The sequence below is a fragment of the Limanda limanda genome, chromosome 14, assembly GCF_963576545.1.
Source record: "Limanda limanda chromosome 14, fLimLim1.1, whole genome shotgun sequence".
NCBI lineage: Eukaryota > Metazoa > Chordata > Actinopteri > Pleuronectiformes > Pleuronectidae > Limanda > Limanda limanda.
The window spans coordinates 7,365,957-7,383,377 of NC_083649.1; the positions used below are offsets into that span (position 1 = coordinate 7,365,957).

The 17,421-nt window shown below is 42.8% G+C and overlaps 2 protein-coding genes across 2 annotated transcripts; both read right to left on the reverse strand.

The window, feature by feature from the left end:
- Nucleotides 1-1,922: 1,922 nt before the first annotated feature.
- On the reverse strand, nt 1,923-5,031 carry LOC133019847 (UDP-glucuronosyltransferase 2C1-like). The gene is made up of 4 exons (XM_061086423.1): nt 4,772-5,031; nt 4,359-4,657; nt 3,532-4,245; nt 1,923-2,849 (listed from the first exon to the last, which is right to left on the reverse strand). The coding sequence occupies exons 1-4, from the start codon at nt 4,818-4,820 to the stop codon at nt 2,265-2,267; spliced, it is 1,647 nt and encodes a 548-aa protein (XP_060942406.1). The 5' UTR covers nt 4,821-5,031; the 3' UTR covers nt 1,923-2,264.
- Nucleotides 5,032-12,979: 7,948 nt separating this feature from the next.
- Nucleotides 12,980-16,076, reverse strand: LOC133019849 (UDP-glucuronosyltransferase 2C1-like). Its single transcript, XM_061086425.1, has 4 exons — nt 15,830-16,076; nt 15,417-15,715; nt 14,588-15,301; nt 12,980-13,880 (listed from the first exon to the last, which is right to left on the reverse strand). The coding sequence occupies exons 1-4, from the start codon at nt 15,876-15,878 to the stop codon at nt 13,296-13,298; spliced, it is 1,647 nt and encodes a 548-aa protein (XP_060942408.1). The 5' UTR covers nt 15,879-16,076; the 3' UTR covers nt 12,980-13,295.
- Between the last annotated feature and the right edge of the window lie 1,345 nt (nt 16,077-17,421).

Sequence of the window (17,421 nt, forward strand, 5' to 3'; positions counted from 1 at the left end):
AGAGCTTTTACCAAGCACTAGACACCATTAGTAACTATGATATCCCCAATATGAACCAGAGATCAGCTCATGAAGGGACTCATGCAGATTCAAGAGGGGAGGGTGTAACCCACATGGATACCAGACCCATATATATCATTTAGAGAGAGTTTACCGTGCCCCACCACAAGGTGGCGCGTTAGCCCTGCATCCATGGTCACGACCACACAGCGTGTCCTCTACCTGAGACTCACTCGAGACATTGACCGAGAGAGCTGCCCGTGCAGTGAGCTGACCAACCTGGGTATGAAAGTGACGTAAATCTCATAAATTGATGAATAATCCCCACATAGTATACTGATAAATCTCTTGTTTATTAGGAGAGAGCTTTGTGCGTTTGTACGAGAGAGAGAGAGAGAGCGGAGCTGCTTCAGCCGTGTAGGCCTAAGCCTCTGTTGGACTCCGGTAAGCTACATGCTAACGCTAGCTCGTTATTAGCTTGTTGATGTTAGCTCAGATGAACATGCTGCTTACTGAGATACTTTCATAAAACCAATCGGAGTTAAAGGAATGTTCCTAATGTTTAAACCCACCGTGGTACTATCTGTATCATTGTGATATGTGGGAAAATAGCTTCTAAAAGATCGCTAGCTACCGCGCTAACGCTAGTCGCGAGTAGCATTGCTAAAGCTAGCTCAGATATACTATGGTGTTCAACATAGCTAATGGGTAGCTGGCTAAACTACCAGGCCACCACAATATTTAATGATAGAAACAGAGATGGACTATGATGTCAGGGTGTAATAATATCGATCTAATATAATTTACTGTGTACATAATGTGATTAATCCATGGAGGTCAGTGAATTGATACAGTTCATTTACAGTTAAAAAGATAAATATTGCTTAAGACTATAAATACTGCTTAAAGAGATAAATAAGTGTATTTATGTTAAATATAAGTACATGATGAATGATTGTGTTAAAATATTTGTACTGTAAATGTGTACATCACCATTTAAAATGATTGGAACAATGTACTGCATTTGGATATGTATATGCAGAGAATCAGAGTTAGAGTCATGTGATGAATATGAATAACTTAAATCTATTGTCTGCACCATGCGTGTAGATTGTTTTTTTTTATAGATTGATAAGAATTCTGAACCCTTGGTGGTTCAGTGGCGAGCCAGGCGATTGACAGCGGACGGAGATCGGGATCCACTCCAGACATCTCACTTTCCTTTGATACAGAATCAGATAAGAACGTTCACCATAAAACCTACCCGGTTAGTAGAACAAACACAGGGTTGAAACCCCATCTTCTGTTATAGAAGAAAGGACACTTTTCTTTGAACTTTGTTTTATTATTTTATTTTATTATTTTATTGAAAGAGCTCTATTGTTGTTTTTGTTCCCAATGCTATGCACTGTTAAATAATAATTGTTTGTAAGGCAATAAATGATCACTGTTCAATTTCCAGTCAGAGTCCGACTTCCTGAACCTAGAGGAATGGGAGTTGCCTTCTTCCATTAGGGTTAAAGGTGCTACACAGAGGAGAAATCTGGTGGGTCAACGTGTTAATACCAAAGTGTATGAGATGATCTGGCGGAGGAGCAGTGGTCGATACAGTTTCTGTATGTTGTTGTCTCTGTTTTACTTTGTATTTGGTCTCATAGTCTGACCAGAAAACATCAGATGTGATAATCTCGCTTTTCAGCACATCAGGCATATTAAGTATTTCTTGTTTTGTTCTTTCTATTGTATGAATGTGTGTTGTTTTTCCGAAATATCACCTCTTATTTCACTGTACTGCTTTCTCTTATAAACTTACAACAATGGTTTTCTATTATTTTCAATTCTATTCTATTGTATTCTATTCCACCTTCAGCATTTGTTTGGGATTTGCACTGGGGAACATGAACAGGATATTTGATTCTGTAGCAATAATGACACGGACACTTTCCTTTGAAATAATAAAAATATATTGATCTTTGCCCTCATCAAAATATAATGTTAGACAATTCATATAACAACTGAGGTTTGTCACATCTGAATTGGTTTCAGCCAAAAAATCCCCAAAACACAACAATCAGCAATGATGTATTTTTTAACCGAATATAAATCCATGAAGAAACATTTGATAGCTAATGGTGCTACTGGTTGTCATTTTACTTCCTATATAACAAAGACGCACAAATGAGATACCTTAGGATGCACAGTACGTTTGTGTCTACAGAGCTTTAAAGAACCCATTCTATAAGATTTCTAAACATTTTTGAAACTCATTCAGCTTTAGCTTTTGTCTTCCTTCTATTTCTGCAGCATAGTAACCAGAAAACAGCCACAGTAAAGAGCAGCAGTGCAGCCGCAGCAGTCAGCAACACCAACAGAACATCTAAACTGTAGTACGAGTACCAGGGCATCTTATAAGCCTCTGTACGCAGGTGTGCTGCCCCTTTGTGACGGATCACGTACTCCACCCAGAAGATAGCCTGATCCATGGGTGCTATTGCCTGATCTCTGTGCAAGCTAGACAGCCTCTGCATGTTCTGTCTGTAGCTGTCCTGCAGGAGCACTTCCTGAAGAACCTGTTCGAAACTCTGTCCATTAAGTTCACCCAGCTCAATGATTTTGGAAGCTCCTCTCTCCTTCAAACGTACAAGGTTGTCAAACTGGTCAAAGAACAGGGGTATGCCGACCACAGGCACACCGTTGTAAATGGCCTCCTGGACTCCGTTGGTTCCTCCATGAGCTACAAAGACTTTGGTCTGAGGGTGACCCAGGAGGTCCCTCTGCGGCATCCAGTCCACGATGAGCGTGTTGTTTCCCAAAGTGGAGGGACGCTCCCCTTTGTGTCGCCATATCACCTGATCAGTAAACAAAAAGAATCAACATGAATTTACTGCACCTCTGTTCATGAGCAGGCAGACAACACGCAACAACAATCTTGGAGCCCATCGGCCATCATCTGATGATGAATTAGCCTCTGAAACCAAAGGCCAATCTATTAAGGCTTCCTGTGTAGTGAAGGGATATCCGGGTCAATCGACTCCATCTTCCATTATCTGTACACTGTTTAAAGGTGTACAGATCCTGGTGTGCTAAAAACTTTTAATTTAACTAGTAGGGTCATTAGGAGTCATTGAGGTGACCTGAAGGAATAAACGTCTCCTAACAACTCACAGCAGTCACTAATACCGGGGAGTCCCAGCAGCCACTTAGAATTGAAGAAGTCTGAGAGAAGGTGAAACTCAACCAAGTCCAGTTGACCTGTTCTTTAGCACTTGGATATTCCAAATAGTTTCTTTCACACATCACACTAGTCAAACTTTTTTCCAAACAAATCACAAACAGTGATAATTATTGTAGGTGTGTTAGGTCTAGATGACATATTGGTTAATCTCTAATAACAGCTATCTGCATGTGAATGTAGATAGATTTAAAATGTCAGACGATGCATTTCAGTGTTGTTATTTTACTTCATCTGCTGTTGATTAATCAATCTGTGGCACATTTCTAGCTTTTAACATTTAGTAACGGGTACGTTACCTTCTGAGGCATCTTGGCAAAGACGCTGGCAATCTCATCTGCAGCCTCTTTGGGTAAAGTGTTCACCAAGGTTCCCAGTGTCATGATGATCACACCATGCTCGCCAGCGCTCTGAACAAACTGCTCCAGGTCCGCTGGCAGAGGCTGGGCCGGTTTGCACTGGAACCCTCCGATGTAGATGACGTTCGGCATCGTGGGCCGAGGGAAATCAAACACAAAGTCTGACCTGAACAGCCAAATGTCTGCATCCTGAAGCATCGACATGATGTCACATTCACCCTCAATATATTTACTGCAGGCAACATCATAGATTGGCCCGATCAAGAATTTGTTCTGGAACAATATGATGCCGTAGAAAAACAGGTTCTTGATCCTCTGCATGAAATTCATTTTGTCGGTTAAACCCGATCCTGGCACTGGAATATAAGAGAGTGGGGAGGGGGCTATGGCAAATTGTCCGTCTCCGCTGGGGATCCACCGAACATTTAGCACCAGGGGCAGTTGGAGATACTTTGCTAACAGAACCCCTGCTGCTGCGGCCGGGTCAGTGAGAACAAGATCATATTGGGCATCCCTTAATCTTTTGACCATATTTTCATCATCTAATAATTGAGTGAGGGCACCATACCAGATAGAATGAACCTGAGTTATTATGGAGAGGAAATCCTTTGTGATTTTGATCGAAGCTAGAATTGACGCCCCGTCTCTCAGCGCCTGAAAAAAATCGTAAGAAAGTAAGTATTAAGAAAATCCAATATATATGAATTGTAATATATAATTGACTATATGACCCAGTGGGGCCCAGTACATCAACCATGATGGCATACCTTCATGTGTTCCTGCAGGTTATCATCAAAGAAGTTCTCCAGACTCTCATCCATTTGAGTTGTAATGGATGTGTAAAGAGGAGATTCCTCTGGGATGTACCAGCTGTTGCTGCCTCGGATCACAGTGAGGCTGTGTCCTCTGGCATGAAGCTCCTCCAGCAGGAGCTTCATGTTGATCCAGTGGCTGCCGTCAATGGGGAACACCAGAATGTTCCCTCCGTGGGAAGGAGGGGGGAAGGAAATCAGACCAACGCTGAGGAGAACCAATATTCCACAGACACGAGACAGGGGCATGGTTCCTAAAATACAGGAGTGAGAAACAATTTCATTTTAATATGTGAGTCAACACAAGTTTATAAAGTGAAAATAATAATACTATCAACAACAGGAACATGTTCCTGAGATTCACTCACCCATGCTTGAGAGTGGCAGCTGTAGTTCTGCCTGCCTGCACCCTGACATTCACTCTAAAGGATTCCTTACTTATTTGAGTTCAAACTCCACACCTGTTTGGTCCATAACCGTAAATGAGTTACAATGCATGAGTCATACAAAGCTATGATGCTGCAGACAATGTTCTGCAGTTAACAACCAAAGTATTAACTTCTTATTTAATATGACTTCGTAGATTTATCACTGACAACCTTATCATGTTGTCTGACTAGTGTGTGAAGTTGTGTGAAGTTTCATGAGTGTTTTTTCTCTGTCACTAGTAAACACATGTGACCTCTTTCATAAGGTTGTTGGTCCAGGTTGGGCAACTTGAGCCTTCTCGAATTTCACACATAACAGGGCAAAGGTAGCCTGACGTTGTCATACTCAAAATTCTAGTCAGAATATGAGTCTGAGACCGCTCCATTAGGCTGTTATTATGGGGCGTGTTTCAACCCAACCAGGAAAAGAAATGCCTCTTCCCTAAATTGGATAGACCTACAACCAATCAGAGCAATGTATGTGACGTATGTCAAGCGACATTGTGAGTTATTTACTAAGTCAGACAGTCAAGACTTTCTCTTACCATTTGTAAGTAGGGGTGTCACGATACCAAAAATTCAGTAGTCTGTGCCAATACCAGTAAAATAACACGATTCTCGATGCCAATTTAGTCCAGGCAAAGTAGCCCATTTTGGAGCCAAAAATAGAAGTAATTGTAAAAGAATTTTTTTCAGCATAGATTATTTCTATAAAGTGTACAGAACAACATACTAAAAGTCCTAAGAAATCCAAGTTGAGGAAATATGTTTAATTCTCATCAATGTGTGCCAATAAGGCCCGGCAACAATACACCCCAAAAGGGCTATTTTTTTCGTTTACTCCTATCAAAATGAAACTTTACACAATGAAAGTTACCATGAAACGTAACATTTTTTGTATTACAAGTTTCTTTGAAAATTAATTTTAATATGCAAGTGTGCTATACACTCATCGAATATGCCCAAAATACACCCAGCTCATGTGCTTGTCAAATTAATTTCAAAAAAAACTTGTAATACAAAAAAAGTTACTTTTCATAAATACTTTTACTATGTAAAGTTTTATTGTGGTAGGAGTAAAGGAAAAAATTAAGCCTATTTGGGTGTATTTGGGGCATAGTCAATTAGTGTATAGCTCATTTGCATATTCAAATTCATTTTCAAAGAAACTTGTAATACAAAAAATTTTACGTTTCATGGTTACTTTCATTGTGTAAAGTTTTATTTTGATAGGAGTAAAAAAAAAAAAATAGCCCTTTTGGGGTGTATTGTTGCCGGGCCTTACTGGCACACATTGATGAGAATTAAACATATTTCCTCAACTAGGATTTCTTAGGACTTTTAGTATGTTGTTCTGGACACCTCATAGAAATGATCTATGCTGAAAAAAAATCTTTTACAATTAGTCGGTTGGAAAACGCTACTTTGCCTGGACTAATTTGGATACCACGGTAAAAAGAAAAAACAACACAGCGTGTTTCCTCATTGAGATCTTTATTACAAGATGAACAACTCTTGTGGCAGTTAAACGGAGTCCGTTCAATGGTTACACTTGAAAATATGCGCTGCTGTACTCCTAAGCCCCGCTGAGAGAGCAGCTAGCCGCTCCGGGTTCGGGTTCCCTTCCCCGTGGACTGATGGTCCGTGTGCGGACATAAAGCAGAGCTGCGGAGGCTAGCTCCGGGCTGCTTCCTCCAGCTGCTAACAGCCTCGCTGTGCTGCGTTCAGGGCACCTCGGATATAACGACCTCCTGCCACATAGCGAATAGCAATAGTTTTATCGATGAAAGACTAATTCTTAATGATCAATTAATCGATCGTCGATTAATTATGCCCATCCCTACTTGCAAGATACATGCTCTCTTTCTCTCTCTCTCTCCTTCTAACCAAGTATACTGCCTGGTCAGTTCCTGAAGAGGCGAAGCACTGATGCTAACAGCTGGTATCGGCGCTCACGGTGCTAACCCAAGCGCTCTTTGGTGACGTGGTTGATTACGTTACTTTTGATCATCTGTCCATCATCGTATAAAGCCCGCCCTGACAATTTGATTGGTCCGATAAGTTTCTGTTCGGCCATAGTTTTTCCACAACGGAACAATGCCAGACCGAACTTCCCGACCTCAAATGTTGTGGGCGGGGCTAAGTTCGTCTGGCACCCAGGCTAGGGCAAAGGGATAGTTCACCCAAAATTGAAAATCCACTCATTCTCTACCCACCACTATGCAGTGGTGGGAAGTAACGAAGTAGAAATACTTTTTTACTGTACTTAAGTAGATTTTTCACATATCTGTACTTTACTTGAGTATTTATTTTCCTGACGACTTTTAACTCGCTACATTTGAGCACAAATATCTGTACTTTCTACTTCTTACATTCTCAAAACTGCCTCGTCACTTAAGCAGCGGAGGTTGGCGGAACGTGCACCTTTACGCACGGCGCACCTCTCTCTCTCTCTCTCTCGCTCCTGCAGTCTTTATTATTAGGGCCCGAGCACTGACAGGCACTAACAGACGTGAGGCCCTATTGAAATTGTAAGGATTATGATTCAGGCAAATTAATTGGCGTTTTGAGGGCTTTTATTAGGTGATTTTACATGATTTTTTGAAGGTGTTCCTATTTCGATTCACATTTGTTTTCCCTTTCCTGCTTCACGTCAACATCTGCACATAAATACATAACCTGAAGCAGCAAGTGGTTAACTTGTCTCAAAGAAAATATTGGAAGTAGTTGGTTTAAACAAAAACTGTTGGCAAATAGACTATCATTGGTTGGCCGTGTCTACTTAGTCTTAAACGTCCACGTAAACAAAACAAACAGATTTAAAACAAGTTAAGATGGAAAAACAAACACAACCAATTATATAAACAAACGCAAAAACAACTTTCAGCCAACACAACCAAAAACAAACACTACTGCATATTCAAGCACACAATTCAGGTTTTTTAATGGACCTCGCCAAATGGAACCCTGGGTAATCAGGCCCAGTTTTCCACTCACTATAATGCCAATATAATTTTTGCAAAGATATTATATATCTATATATTGCCAATTCCAATCCTTAGTCTCCCTTTGTGCTGACTCAACACAACTTAGAAGCTGTTGAGTCTTTATATATGTACTGTAAAAACTGGCTAATGTGTACAACTTCAAGCAGGGTTGGGTCTTCACTTTGCCGTCCCTACAGGCAAGAGACCGTACAGGTGTATTGTCACCCTGCTGGAAACAAATGCAAACACAAACGAAGGCCCATTCAGTGAAGATAGTCTAATGACAAATAAACAGGCTTACATGTAGATGCGTGGACAAGCTGGCGGGCAGATATACAGGCAGTTACAAATACAGCTAATAGACACAAAAGGTTAGTGTTGAAGTGCCGTCAAGCAAGACACTGATAATTTATAAAAAAGTGTAACCAAATTATAACTGTAACCAAATTTGCACCTTAAGATACCCAATTGGATGTATTTTGGAGATGTAATTTAGCATTCAAAAAAACATTGGTCTTAAATTATTTATTTCCTTGTTCAGTCTGAAATTTGGCAGCAAAACCAGACTGTGTCCAGTGTTTTTTCTTCTCTGTACTAGCACTGTCCAGGCTGTTAACAAAAGAGAAAATATCTTATTTTGTGTGCCTAGTTTCCCTTTGCTGAGTTATCATAAGGGGCATTGTGTATCAGTCCTGCTACTGATGAAAGGTCCATGTTTAGTTATATTTACAGACTTTTTTAGTGGTTATACTTTGGTCTATTAGTGTTCTTAGGTAGACTCAAGAGGCACTTGTTTATTCTGTTGTATTGATTCTTTGTTGTCTCTAGAAGTTCAGATGCAGTTGTCCAATACTATTTTAACCTCAGCATCTTGGGTTCAAAATTTGTAAAATTATACATTATATATATAGTGTTGTTATAATTTTTCAGTCAGTTGAAATAAATCCTGAAGAGAACAATTTTGGGTTGCTTTGTGTCTGTATAGGCCTACTACAAAAAGCACTTAGCACTTTTAATTTTGGTACTTGTACTTTTGATACTTAAGTACATTTCAATACCAGATACTTTTGATACTTAAGTACATTTAATATGAGCGACTCTAAGACTTTTATTCAATTCATTTTCTGACGGGTGACTTTTACTTTTACCGGAGTCACTTTCAAGTAAGATATCTGTACTTTTACTCAAGTATGGCTTTCAAGTAATTTATACACCACTGCCACTATGAGGTGGTCGGTGAAGTGTTTGAGTCCACAAAACACTTTTGGAGTTTCAGGGGTGAACAGTTTTGCAGCCAGATCAAATACAATTGAAGGCAATGGGACCCCTTCTTCAGACGTAATAAAAGAAACTGCCTCCATACTGCTCCTGTGGTGTCATCCAAGTGTTCATAAGCCCAGACATTCAAGTTTCGCCTCTAAACGGTGTCATTTGCACCATGTTTTTAGTCTTAATTTCCTCTGATGTCCTCCTCTTCGAGCACATGCACTACACAAAAGCTCTCGCCCTAGATGTGCACGAGACGAGATCAGCGAAAACTCACGATAAGTACCTGTTGCATCAAAAGTTCAGGTAGCAACACTAGTTCCAGTAGCATCTCTAGTTCAGGTAGAATCCCTGGTTCTTGTAGCATCGCTAGTTCCAGTAGCATAAGCATAGCTGAAGTTACGGCGGCAAGTTGTCACTGATTTCGTCGCTGGGCCTTGTTGGTGAGAGCATGAAGGCTCGAGCTTGCGCGGTGTGTGTGCGCTCGAACGTGGCTGGAGGCAGGAGGATAGCAGAAGACATTCAGGCTACAACATGGAGTAAACAATGTCTTTTTGAATTGAATTTGAACACCACAGGAGCAGTTTGGAGTCAGTCAATGTTTTTTTCTGTTGTTTTTTAATGGAGACCTATTATGCCCATTTTACCACAAGTTGATATGGTTCCTTGGGGTCTTAATGAAATGTCTGTAACATTTTTTGGTCAAAATACCACAAGGATCATTTAAAACAGCAGCCTTCTTACCCTGTCTAAAACAGCCCTCTTCAGATTGACCTGTTTTGAGTCCCCCCCGCCCCCCCCCTCCTCGCCCCGCCCCCCTCTAACCACCCCGCCCCCCCCCCCTGTCAATCACACACACACACATCCACTTTCACGTCTTAAATCTCTCCTTAGCATATTTAAGGTTGTTAAAATAATTTTAAGTCACTGTCCTACACATATATTTCTGTATTTGTTTGTTGTGTTTCTTCATTGAAGCTACAATTTTAAAACTACAACACCTTCTGATAAGGATGTACATTTATTTAAATACATGCATTAGATATGTGTGTATACAGTATTTAATTGTATGTGTATATTTATTCATACAGGGCATATATACACACACACACGCACACACACAGACACACACAGACACACACACAGACACACACACACACACACACAGACACACACACACAGGCAAAGGGATGTGGGGGCTAGCTTTGGAAGCTAACACTGCTGCAACTTTTGCGGCGAAATGCACTTAAAACCCCGGGTATGAGTATTTTAAAGCGAGCGACGGAGGCGGCAACGAGCTGCTGGTGACCGGCACCGGGTCGTGCAGCTCGGGGTGCGTGGAGCAAATCTGTAAGAGCCACAAAAGTTATAATGCACAGCTCTCTCCCCCCCCCTCCTCCTCCTCCTCTTCGCCACCCGGGCGCTGAGCGAGCCCCCGGCACCGGTACAATGCAACCGGAGACTGGGGGGGGTCCTTGAACACGTTCCGATGCTAGTTTCTAACAAAGACAGACACACACAGAAGCTACGAGTCGGGTTAGCCTCCGAGTGCATTGTTTTCTATGTAAACGTGCGGCATGCCCGGGACGCCACACACACACACACACAAGCTAGACTCCGAGAGCATCGTCCTCCACTCAGGACCCCAAATGGGATCTCTCCCCTGCTTCCCGGGTGGGGGGCCACATGCAATACTGCTGTAAATACGTTCACAAGCAACCATTCCAGAAAGTGCTGGAGCTCTAAACACAAACTAGCAGCTAGTTACCGTTAGCTCCCTGCTGATACACGTAAAGCATCTAAGTGGCCACAGCGGCAGAGACACGGTCCCCAACACCGGGACGTCTCCGGAGGTGCACGGAGGTGCCGGGGCTAACGCTAGCAGCAAGCTAACGCTCCCGACAAAAAGCTGTTTCTATTTATTCATGCTGCTTCTACCGGGGCAAAACACACACACAGAAGCCAGCGTTAGCTGCTGCTGCTACCCGTAAACACACACTGACACCAACAAGTCACAGCCAGCTGAGGTAGCAGAGGCACATAGTCCACAGCATCAACACAGCTCCGAAGCTCCGCAGCTCCTACCTGGAAAAAACACCAACAGCTCGCGTTGTCTCCCGGCTCCGGGTTCACGCTGCCGGCTTGCGGCTCCCGGGCTCCGGTGGTGCGAGGCAGCTAGTGGAGGCAGCTAGTGCGAGCCGGAGCGCGGAGCGGAGGTCCGGTCGGAGCTCCGGCCGGCGGAGCTCCCCTGCGTAAACAAACACATCCACCAGAAGCGAGCAGCTGACATGGAGCCAGCAGCCCCCGTGCGAGCCCTGGCTGAGGATGGAGCTGTGGCAGGTAAATCACCCCGACCGCAGGCTCTGTTTCCTCCGCCTCTCACCCAGCTGATCGTGAGATCGCGGCTTCTGCCCCGGCAGCCTCCTCCGTGATCACGGAGCAGGAGCCGCAGAGCAGGAGCCCCGGCTCCGCGTTCACGGAGCCGGGGCTGAGGAGGGAGCTGTGGCAGGTAACTCACCCCAACCGCAGGCTCTGTTTCCTCTGCCTCTCACCCAGCTCCCTGGCTGGTTAGCTCTGTCTTCTGAAGCTGGAGTCACATGAAGACATTTGTGCTGATTTGTGCAGCCCAGCACTGAGCATCTTGGGTGTGGAAGTCGACTCATGCTGCTAGTTAGCTTATCCGATTGTTTCCAAGGCTTGCAAGACTTTAATGGCGGCCGGCCGGACTCCGATGAACTGAAAAAGTGGGTGGGTCGAGGGGTGGTTCGAGTGGTGGGGGGGGGGGGCGTACTACATGGGCATTTTTAACTATTACGTATTAGTTTGGTGTATTCCCATTCGAGGCCATCTAGAGTATAGTTTCTGACATAGAGGAACCACAACAAATCGCGGGAGTTGTTTTTTTCCAGAGTTTCTGGGACGGTAGACATGCCAGATACCCAAATTAACATGTAGAAGCACTGCAAAAGTGGAATTTTCATAATATGTCCCCTTTAAGTGAGAAGAATTGATCCCCAGGTACTTCCGTTGGCAGCAACACTTTGAACCACCCTGAAAGTCCAAAAGTGTTTGCTTCTTGTTATTTGCTTTCTTCACCTGCTGATATCTCTAATGCATGTTCCTGTTGCCAGATCTGACAAATATAGCTGCCAGTCGAATGTAGAGCGCAGGTTTCAGATGAACTCTGTTGATCCTAGGAACGTCCTCTAATATCACTCTGAGGATTAGTGGTGGAGGGTAAAGTTTTCAAATCATTTACTTTCATACTTGAAGTACCAACATTTCACTATAAATTACTCCATCACCAGTTAAATTCCTGCACTAAAAATGTAGGGCACAAGTGTTTGAGTATTACAGGAATATGTACTTAAGGGATCAAATGTAAAAGTTTTTAATTCAAGAAAAAGAGCCATTTGGACTATGTTTGTAGGTTCAGGTCCAGGATGGAGGTCTAGAGTTGCTCGTTTACATGCATCAAACACCAGGAGAAGTCATACATGTTCTCACCTACTGGTAATACTCAGTTTGCAGTAGTATCTGGCAGAGGAGCAGTGGTCGAGACAGTTCCTTCGTGTTGTTGTCTCTGTTTTACTTTGTATTTGGTCTCATAGTCTGACCAGAAAACATCAGCTGTGATAGTCTCACTTTAAGCACATCAGGCATTTTAAGTATTTCTTGTTTTGTTCTATTTATATGAATGTGCGTTGTTTTTCCGAAATATCACCTCTTATTTCCCTGTAGTGCATTTTCTTGTACACTGACAATAATGGTTTTCTATTATTTTCAATTCTATTCTGTTGTATTCAATTCCACCTTCAGCATTTCTTTGGGATTTGCACAGGGGAACATGAACAGGATATTTTATTCTGTAGCATTAATGACACAGAGACTTCCCTTTGAAATAATACAAATATATTCATTTTTGCCCTAATCAAAATATAATGTTAGACAATTCATATAACAAGTTAGGTTTGTCACATCTGAATTGGTTTCAGCCAAAAAATCCCCAAAACACAACAATCAGCAATGATGTATTTTTTAACCGAATAAATCCATGAAGAAACAGTTGATAGCTAATGGTGCTACTGGTTGTCATTTTACTTCCTATATAACAAAGACGCACAAATGAGATACCGTAGGATGCACAGTACGTTTGTGTCGACAGAGCTTTAGAGAACCCATTCTATAAGATTTCTAAACCTTTTTGAAACTCATTCAGCTTTAGCTTTTGTCTTCCTTCTATTTCTGCAGCATAGTAACCAGAAAACAGCCACAGTAAAGAGCAGCAGTGCAGCCGCAGCAGTCAGCAACACCAACAGAACATCTAAACTATAGTACGAGTACCAGGGCATCTTATAAGCCTCCGTACGCAGGTGTGCTGCCCCTTTGTGACGGATCACATACTCCACCCAGAAGATAGCGTGATCCATGGGTGCTATTGCCTGATCTCTGTGCAAGCTAGACAGTCGTTGCATGTTCTGTCTGTAGCTGTCCTGCAGGAGCACTTCCTGAAGACCTTGTTCGAAACTCTGTCCATTAAGCTCACCCAGCTCAATGATCTTGGCAGCTCCTCTCTCCTTCAAACGTACAAGGTTGTCAAACTGGTCAAAGAACAGGGGTATGCCGACCACGGGCACACCGTGGTAAATGGCCTCCTGGACTCCGTTGGTTCCTCCATGAGCTACAAAGACTTTGGTCTGAGGGTGACCCAGGAGGTCTCTCTGCGGCATCCAGTCCACGATGAGCGTGTTGTTGCCCAAAGTGGAGGGACGCTCCCCTTTGTGTCGCCATATCACCTGATCAGTAAACGAAAAGAATCAACATTAATTTGCTGCACCTCTGTTCATGAGCAGACAGACAATACGGCAACAATAATCTGGAAGCCCATCGGCCATCATCTGATGATGAATTAGCCTCTGGGACCAAAGACCAATCTATTAAGTTTCTATTAAGGTGCTTCCTGTGTAGTGAAGGGATATCAATCCCTCCATCCTCCTAAATCGACTCCATCTTCCATTATCTGTACACTGTTTAAAGGTATATCCAGGTGTGCTAAAAACTTTTAATTTAACTAGTTGGGTCATAAGGAGTCATTGAGGTGACCTGAAGGACTAAACAACTCCTAACAACTCCCAGAAGTCACTAATACCTGGGAGTCCCAGCAGTCAGTTAGAACTCAAGAAGCCTGAAAGAAGGTGAAACTCAACCAAGTCCAGTTGACCTGTTCTTTAGCACTTGGATATTCCAAATATTTCCTTTCACACAACAGACTAGTCAAAACTTTTTTCCAAGCAAATCACAAACAGTGAATCTTATTGTAGCAATGTTAGGTATAGATGACATGTTGGTTTATCTCTAATAACAGCTATCTGCATGTGAATGTAGAAAGATTTTTAAAAAACAGTGAGCCGATGCATTTCAGTGTTTTTTTACCTAATCTGCTGTTGATTCATTGCTTTGTGGCACATTTCCAGCTTTTAACATTTAGTAACGGGTACGTTACCTTCTGAGGCATCTTGGCAAAGGTGCTGGCGATCTCATCTGCAGCCTCTTTGGGTAAAGCGTTCACCAAGGTTCCCAGAGTCATGATGATCACACCATGCTCGCCGGCGCTCTGAACAAACTGCTCCAGGTCCGCTGGCAGAGGCTGGGCCGGTTTGCACTGGAACCCTCCGATGTAGATGACGTTCGGCATCGTGGGCCGAGGGAAGTCAAACACAAAGTCTGACCTGAACAGCCATATGTCTGCATCCTGAAGCATCGAGATGATGTCACATTCACCCTCAATATATTTACTGCAGGCAACTTCATAGATTGGCCCGATCAAGAATTTTTTCTGGAACAATATGATGCCGTAGAAAAACAGATTCTTGATCCTCTGCATGAAATCCATTTTGTCGGTTAAACCCGATCCTGGCACTGGAATATAAGAGAGTGGGGAGGGGGCTATGGCAAATTGTCCGTCTCCGCCGGGGATCCAACGAACATTTAGCACCAGGGGCAGTTTGAGATACTTTGCTAACAGAACCCCTGGTGCTACGGCCGGGTCAGTGAGAACAAGATCATATTGGGCGTCCCTTAATCTTTTGACCATATTTGCATCATCTAATAATTGAGTGAGTGCACCATACCAGATAGAATGAGCATGAGTTATCATGGAGAGGAAATCCTTTGTAATTTTGATGGAAGTTAGAATTGACGCCTCTTCTCTCTGTGCCTGAAAAAAATCGTAAGAAAATAAGTACTACAAAAATCCAATAAATATGAATTGTAATATTACGTACAGACTAGTTGACCCAGTGGGGCCCAGTACATCAACCATGATGGCATACCTTCATGTGTTCCTGCAGGAACTCATCAAAGAAGTTCTCCAGACTCTCATCCATTTGAATTGTAATTGAGGTGTAAAGAGGAGACTCCTCTGGGATGTACCAGCTTTTGCTGCTCCGGATCACAGTGAGGCTGTGTCCTCTGGCATGAAGCTCCTCCAGCAGGAGCTTCATGTTGATCCAGTGGCTGCCGTCAATGGGGAACACCAGAATGTTCCCTCCGTGGGAAGGAGGGGGGAAGGAAATCAGACCAACACTGAGAAGAACCAATATTCCACAGACACGAGACAGGGGCATGGTTCCTAAAATACAGGTGTGAGAAACAATTGCATTTTAATATGTGAGTTAACACAAGTTTATAAAGTGAAAATTATATTACTATCAACAGCATGAACAGGTTCCTGAGATTCACTCACCCATGCTTGAGAGTGGCAGCCGTAGTTCTGCCTGCCTGCACCCTGACATTCACTCGAAAGGATTCCTTACATATTTGAGTTCAAACTCCACATCTGATTGGTCCATAAGGGTAAATGAGTTACAATGCATGTGTCATACAAAGCTATGATGCTGCAGACAATGTTCTGCAGTTAACAACCAAAGTGTTAACTTCTTATTTAATATGCCTTCGTAGATTTATCACTGACAACCTGATCATGTTGTCTGACTAGTGTGTGAAGTTGTGTGAAGTTTCATGAGTGTTTTTTCTCTGTCACATGTAAACACATGTGACCTCTTTCATAAGGTTGTTGGTCCTGGTTGGGCAACTTGAGCCTTCTGGAATTTCACACATAACATGGCAAAGGAATAGTTCACCAAAAAAATGAAAATCCACTCATTCTCTACTCACCACTGTGCTGCTGGAGGTGGTGGATGAAGTGTTTGAGTCAACAAAACACTTTTGGAGTTTCAGGAGTCAACAGTGTTGCAGCCACAGCCAATACAATTGAAGGCTATGGACCCCTTCTTCATACTAATAAAACAACAGGAAAAAATACAGAAACTGCCTCCATACTGCTCCTGTGGTGTCATCCAAATGTCCATAAACCCAGACAGTCATGTTGGACTCGAAATGTTGTCATTTGCACCATGTTTTTAGTCTTAATGTCCTCTGATATCCTCCTCTGGAGGCACGTTCACGTTCGAGCCCAAGGTGTGAACGAGACTAGATCAGCAACAACTCATGATAAGTACCTGTAGCATCGCTAGTTCCAGTAGCATCACTAGTTCAGGTAGCATTGCTAGTTCTTGTAGCATCACTAGTTCCAGTAGCATAAGCATAGCTGAAGTTGCGGCAGCAAAGTTCTCACTGATGTCTTCACTTGGCCTTTTGGTGAGAGCATAAAGGCGCGAGCTTTTGCGGTGTGTGTGCGCTCAAACGCGGCTCAGGGCAGGAGGATAGCAGCGGACATTCAGGCTTAAACATGGAGTAAATTATGCCTTTTTGAGTTGAATTTGAACATCACAGGAGCAGTTTGTAGTCAGCCAATGTTTCTTTCTGTTGTTTTTTTAAGTGAGAAGAATTGATCCCCAGGTAGGCCTACTTCCGTTGGCAGTAACACTGTGAACCCCCTTGAAACTCCAAAAGTGTTTTGTGAACTCGAACACTTCACCCAGCCCTCCATCGGCATAGTGGTGAGTAGAGAATGAGGGAATTTTCATTTTTGGGTGAACTATCCTTTTAAACCTGGAGAAAGACAGGTTTCCTGGCTAAATCCTGCTTCTTGTTAGGTGCTTTCTTCACCTGCTGATTTATCTAATGCATGTTCCTGTTGCCAGATCTGACAAAAATAGCTGCCAGTTGAATGTAGAGCGCAGGTTTCAGATATGAACTCTTTTGATCCTAGGAACGTCCTATAATATCACTCTGAAGATTAGTGGTGGAGGGTAAATCTTTCAAATCCTTTTACTTTCATACTTGAAGTACCAACATATCACTATAAATTACTCCATCACCAGTTAAATTCCTGCACTAAAAATTTAGGGCACAAGTGTTTGAACATTACAGGAA

Bases quoted from the DNA above. Each gene is read 5' to 3' on its own strand.
- LOC133019847 (XM_061086423.1), bottom strand. From the start codon at position 4,820: ATGTCAGGGTGCAGGCAGGCAGAACTACAGCTGCCACTCTCAAGCATG. The intron at 4,658-4,771 runs GTGAGTGAATCT...CCTGTATTTTAG, and splicing joins GCTGCCACTCTCAAGCATGG to GAACCATGCCCCTGTCTCGT. The intron at 4,246-4,358 runs GTATGCCATCAT...GATTTTTTTCAG, and splicing joins ACCTGCAGGAACACATGAAG to GCGCTGAGAGACGGGGCGTC.
- LOC133019849 (XM_061086425.1), bottom strand. From the start codon at position 15,878: ATGTCAGGGTGCAGGCAGGCAGAACTACGGCTGCCACTCTCAAGCATG. The intron at 15,716-15,829 runs GTGAGTGAATCT...CCTGTATTTTAG, and splicing joins GCTGCCACTCTCAAGCATGG to GAACCATGCCCCTGTCTCGT. The intron at 13,881-14,587 runs GTAACGTACCCG...TTTACTGATCAG, and splicing joins TTGCCAAGATGCCTCAGAAG to GTGATATGGCGACACAAAGG.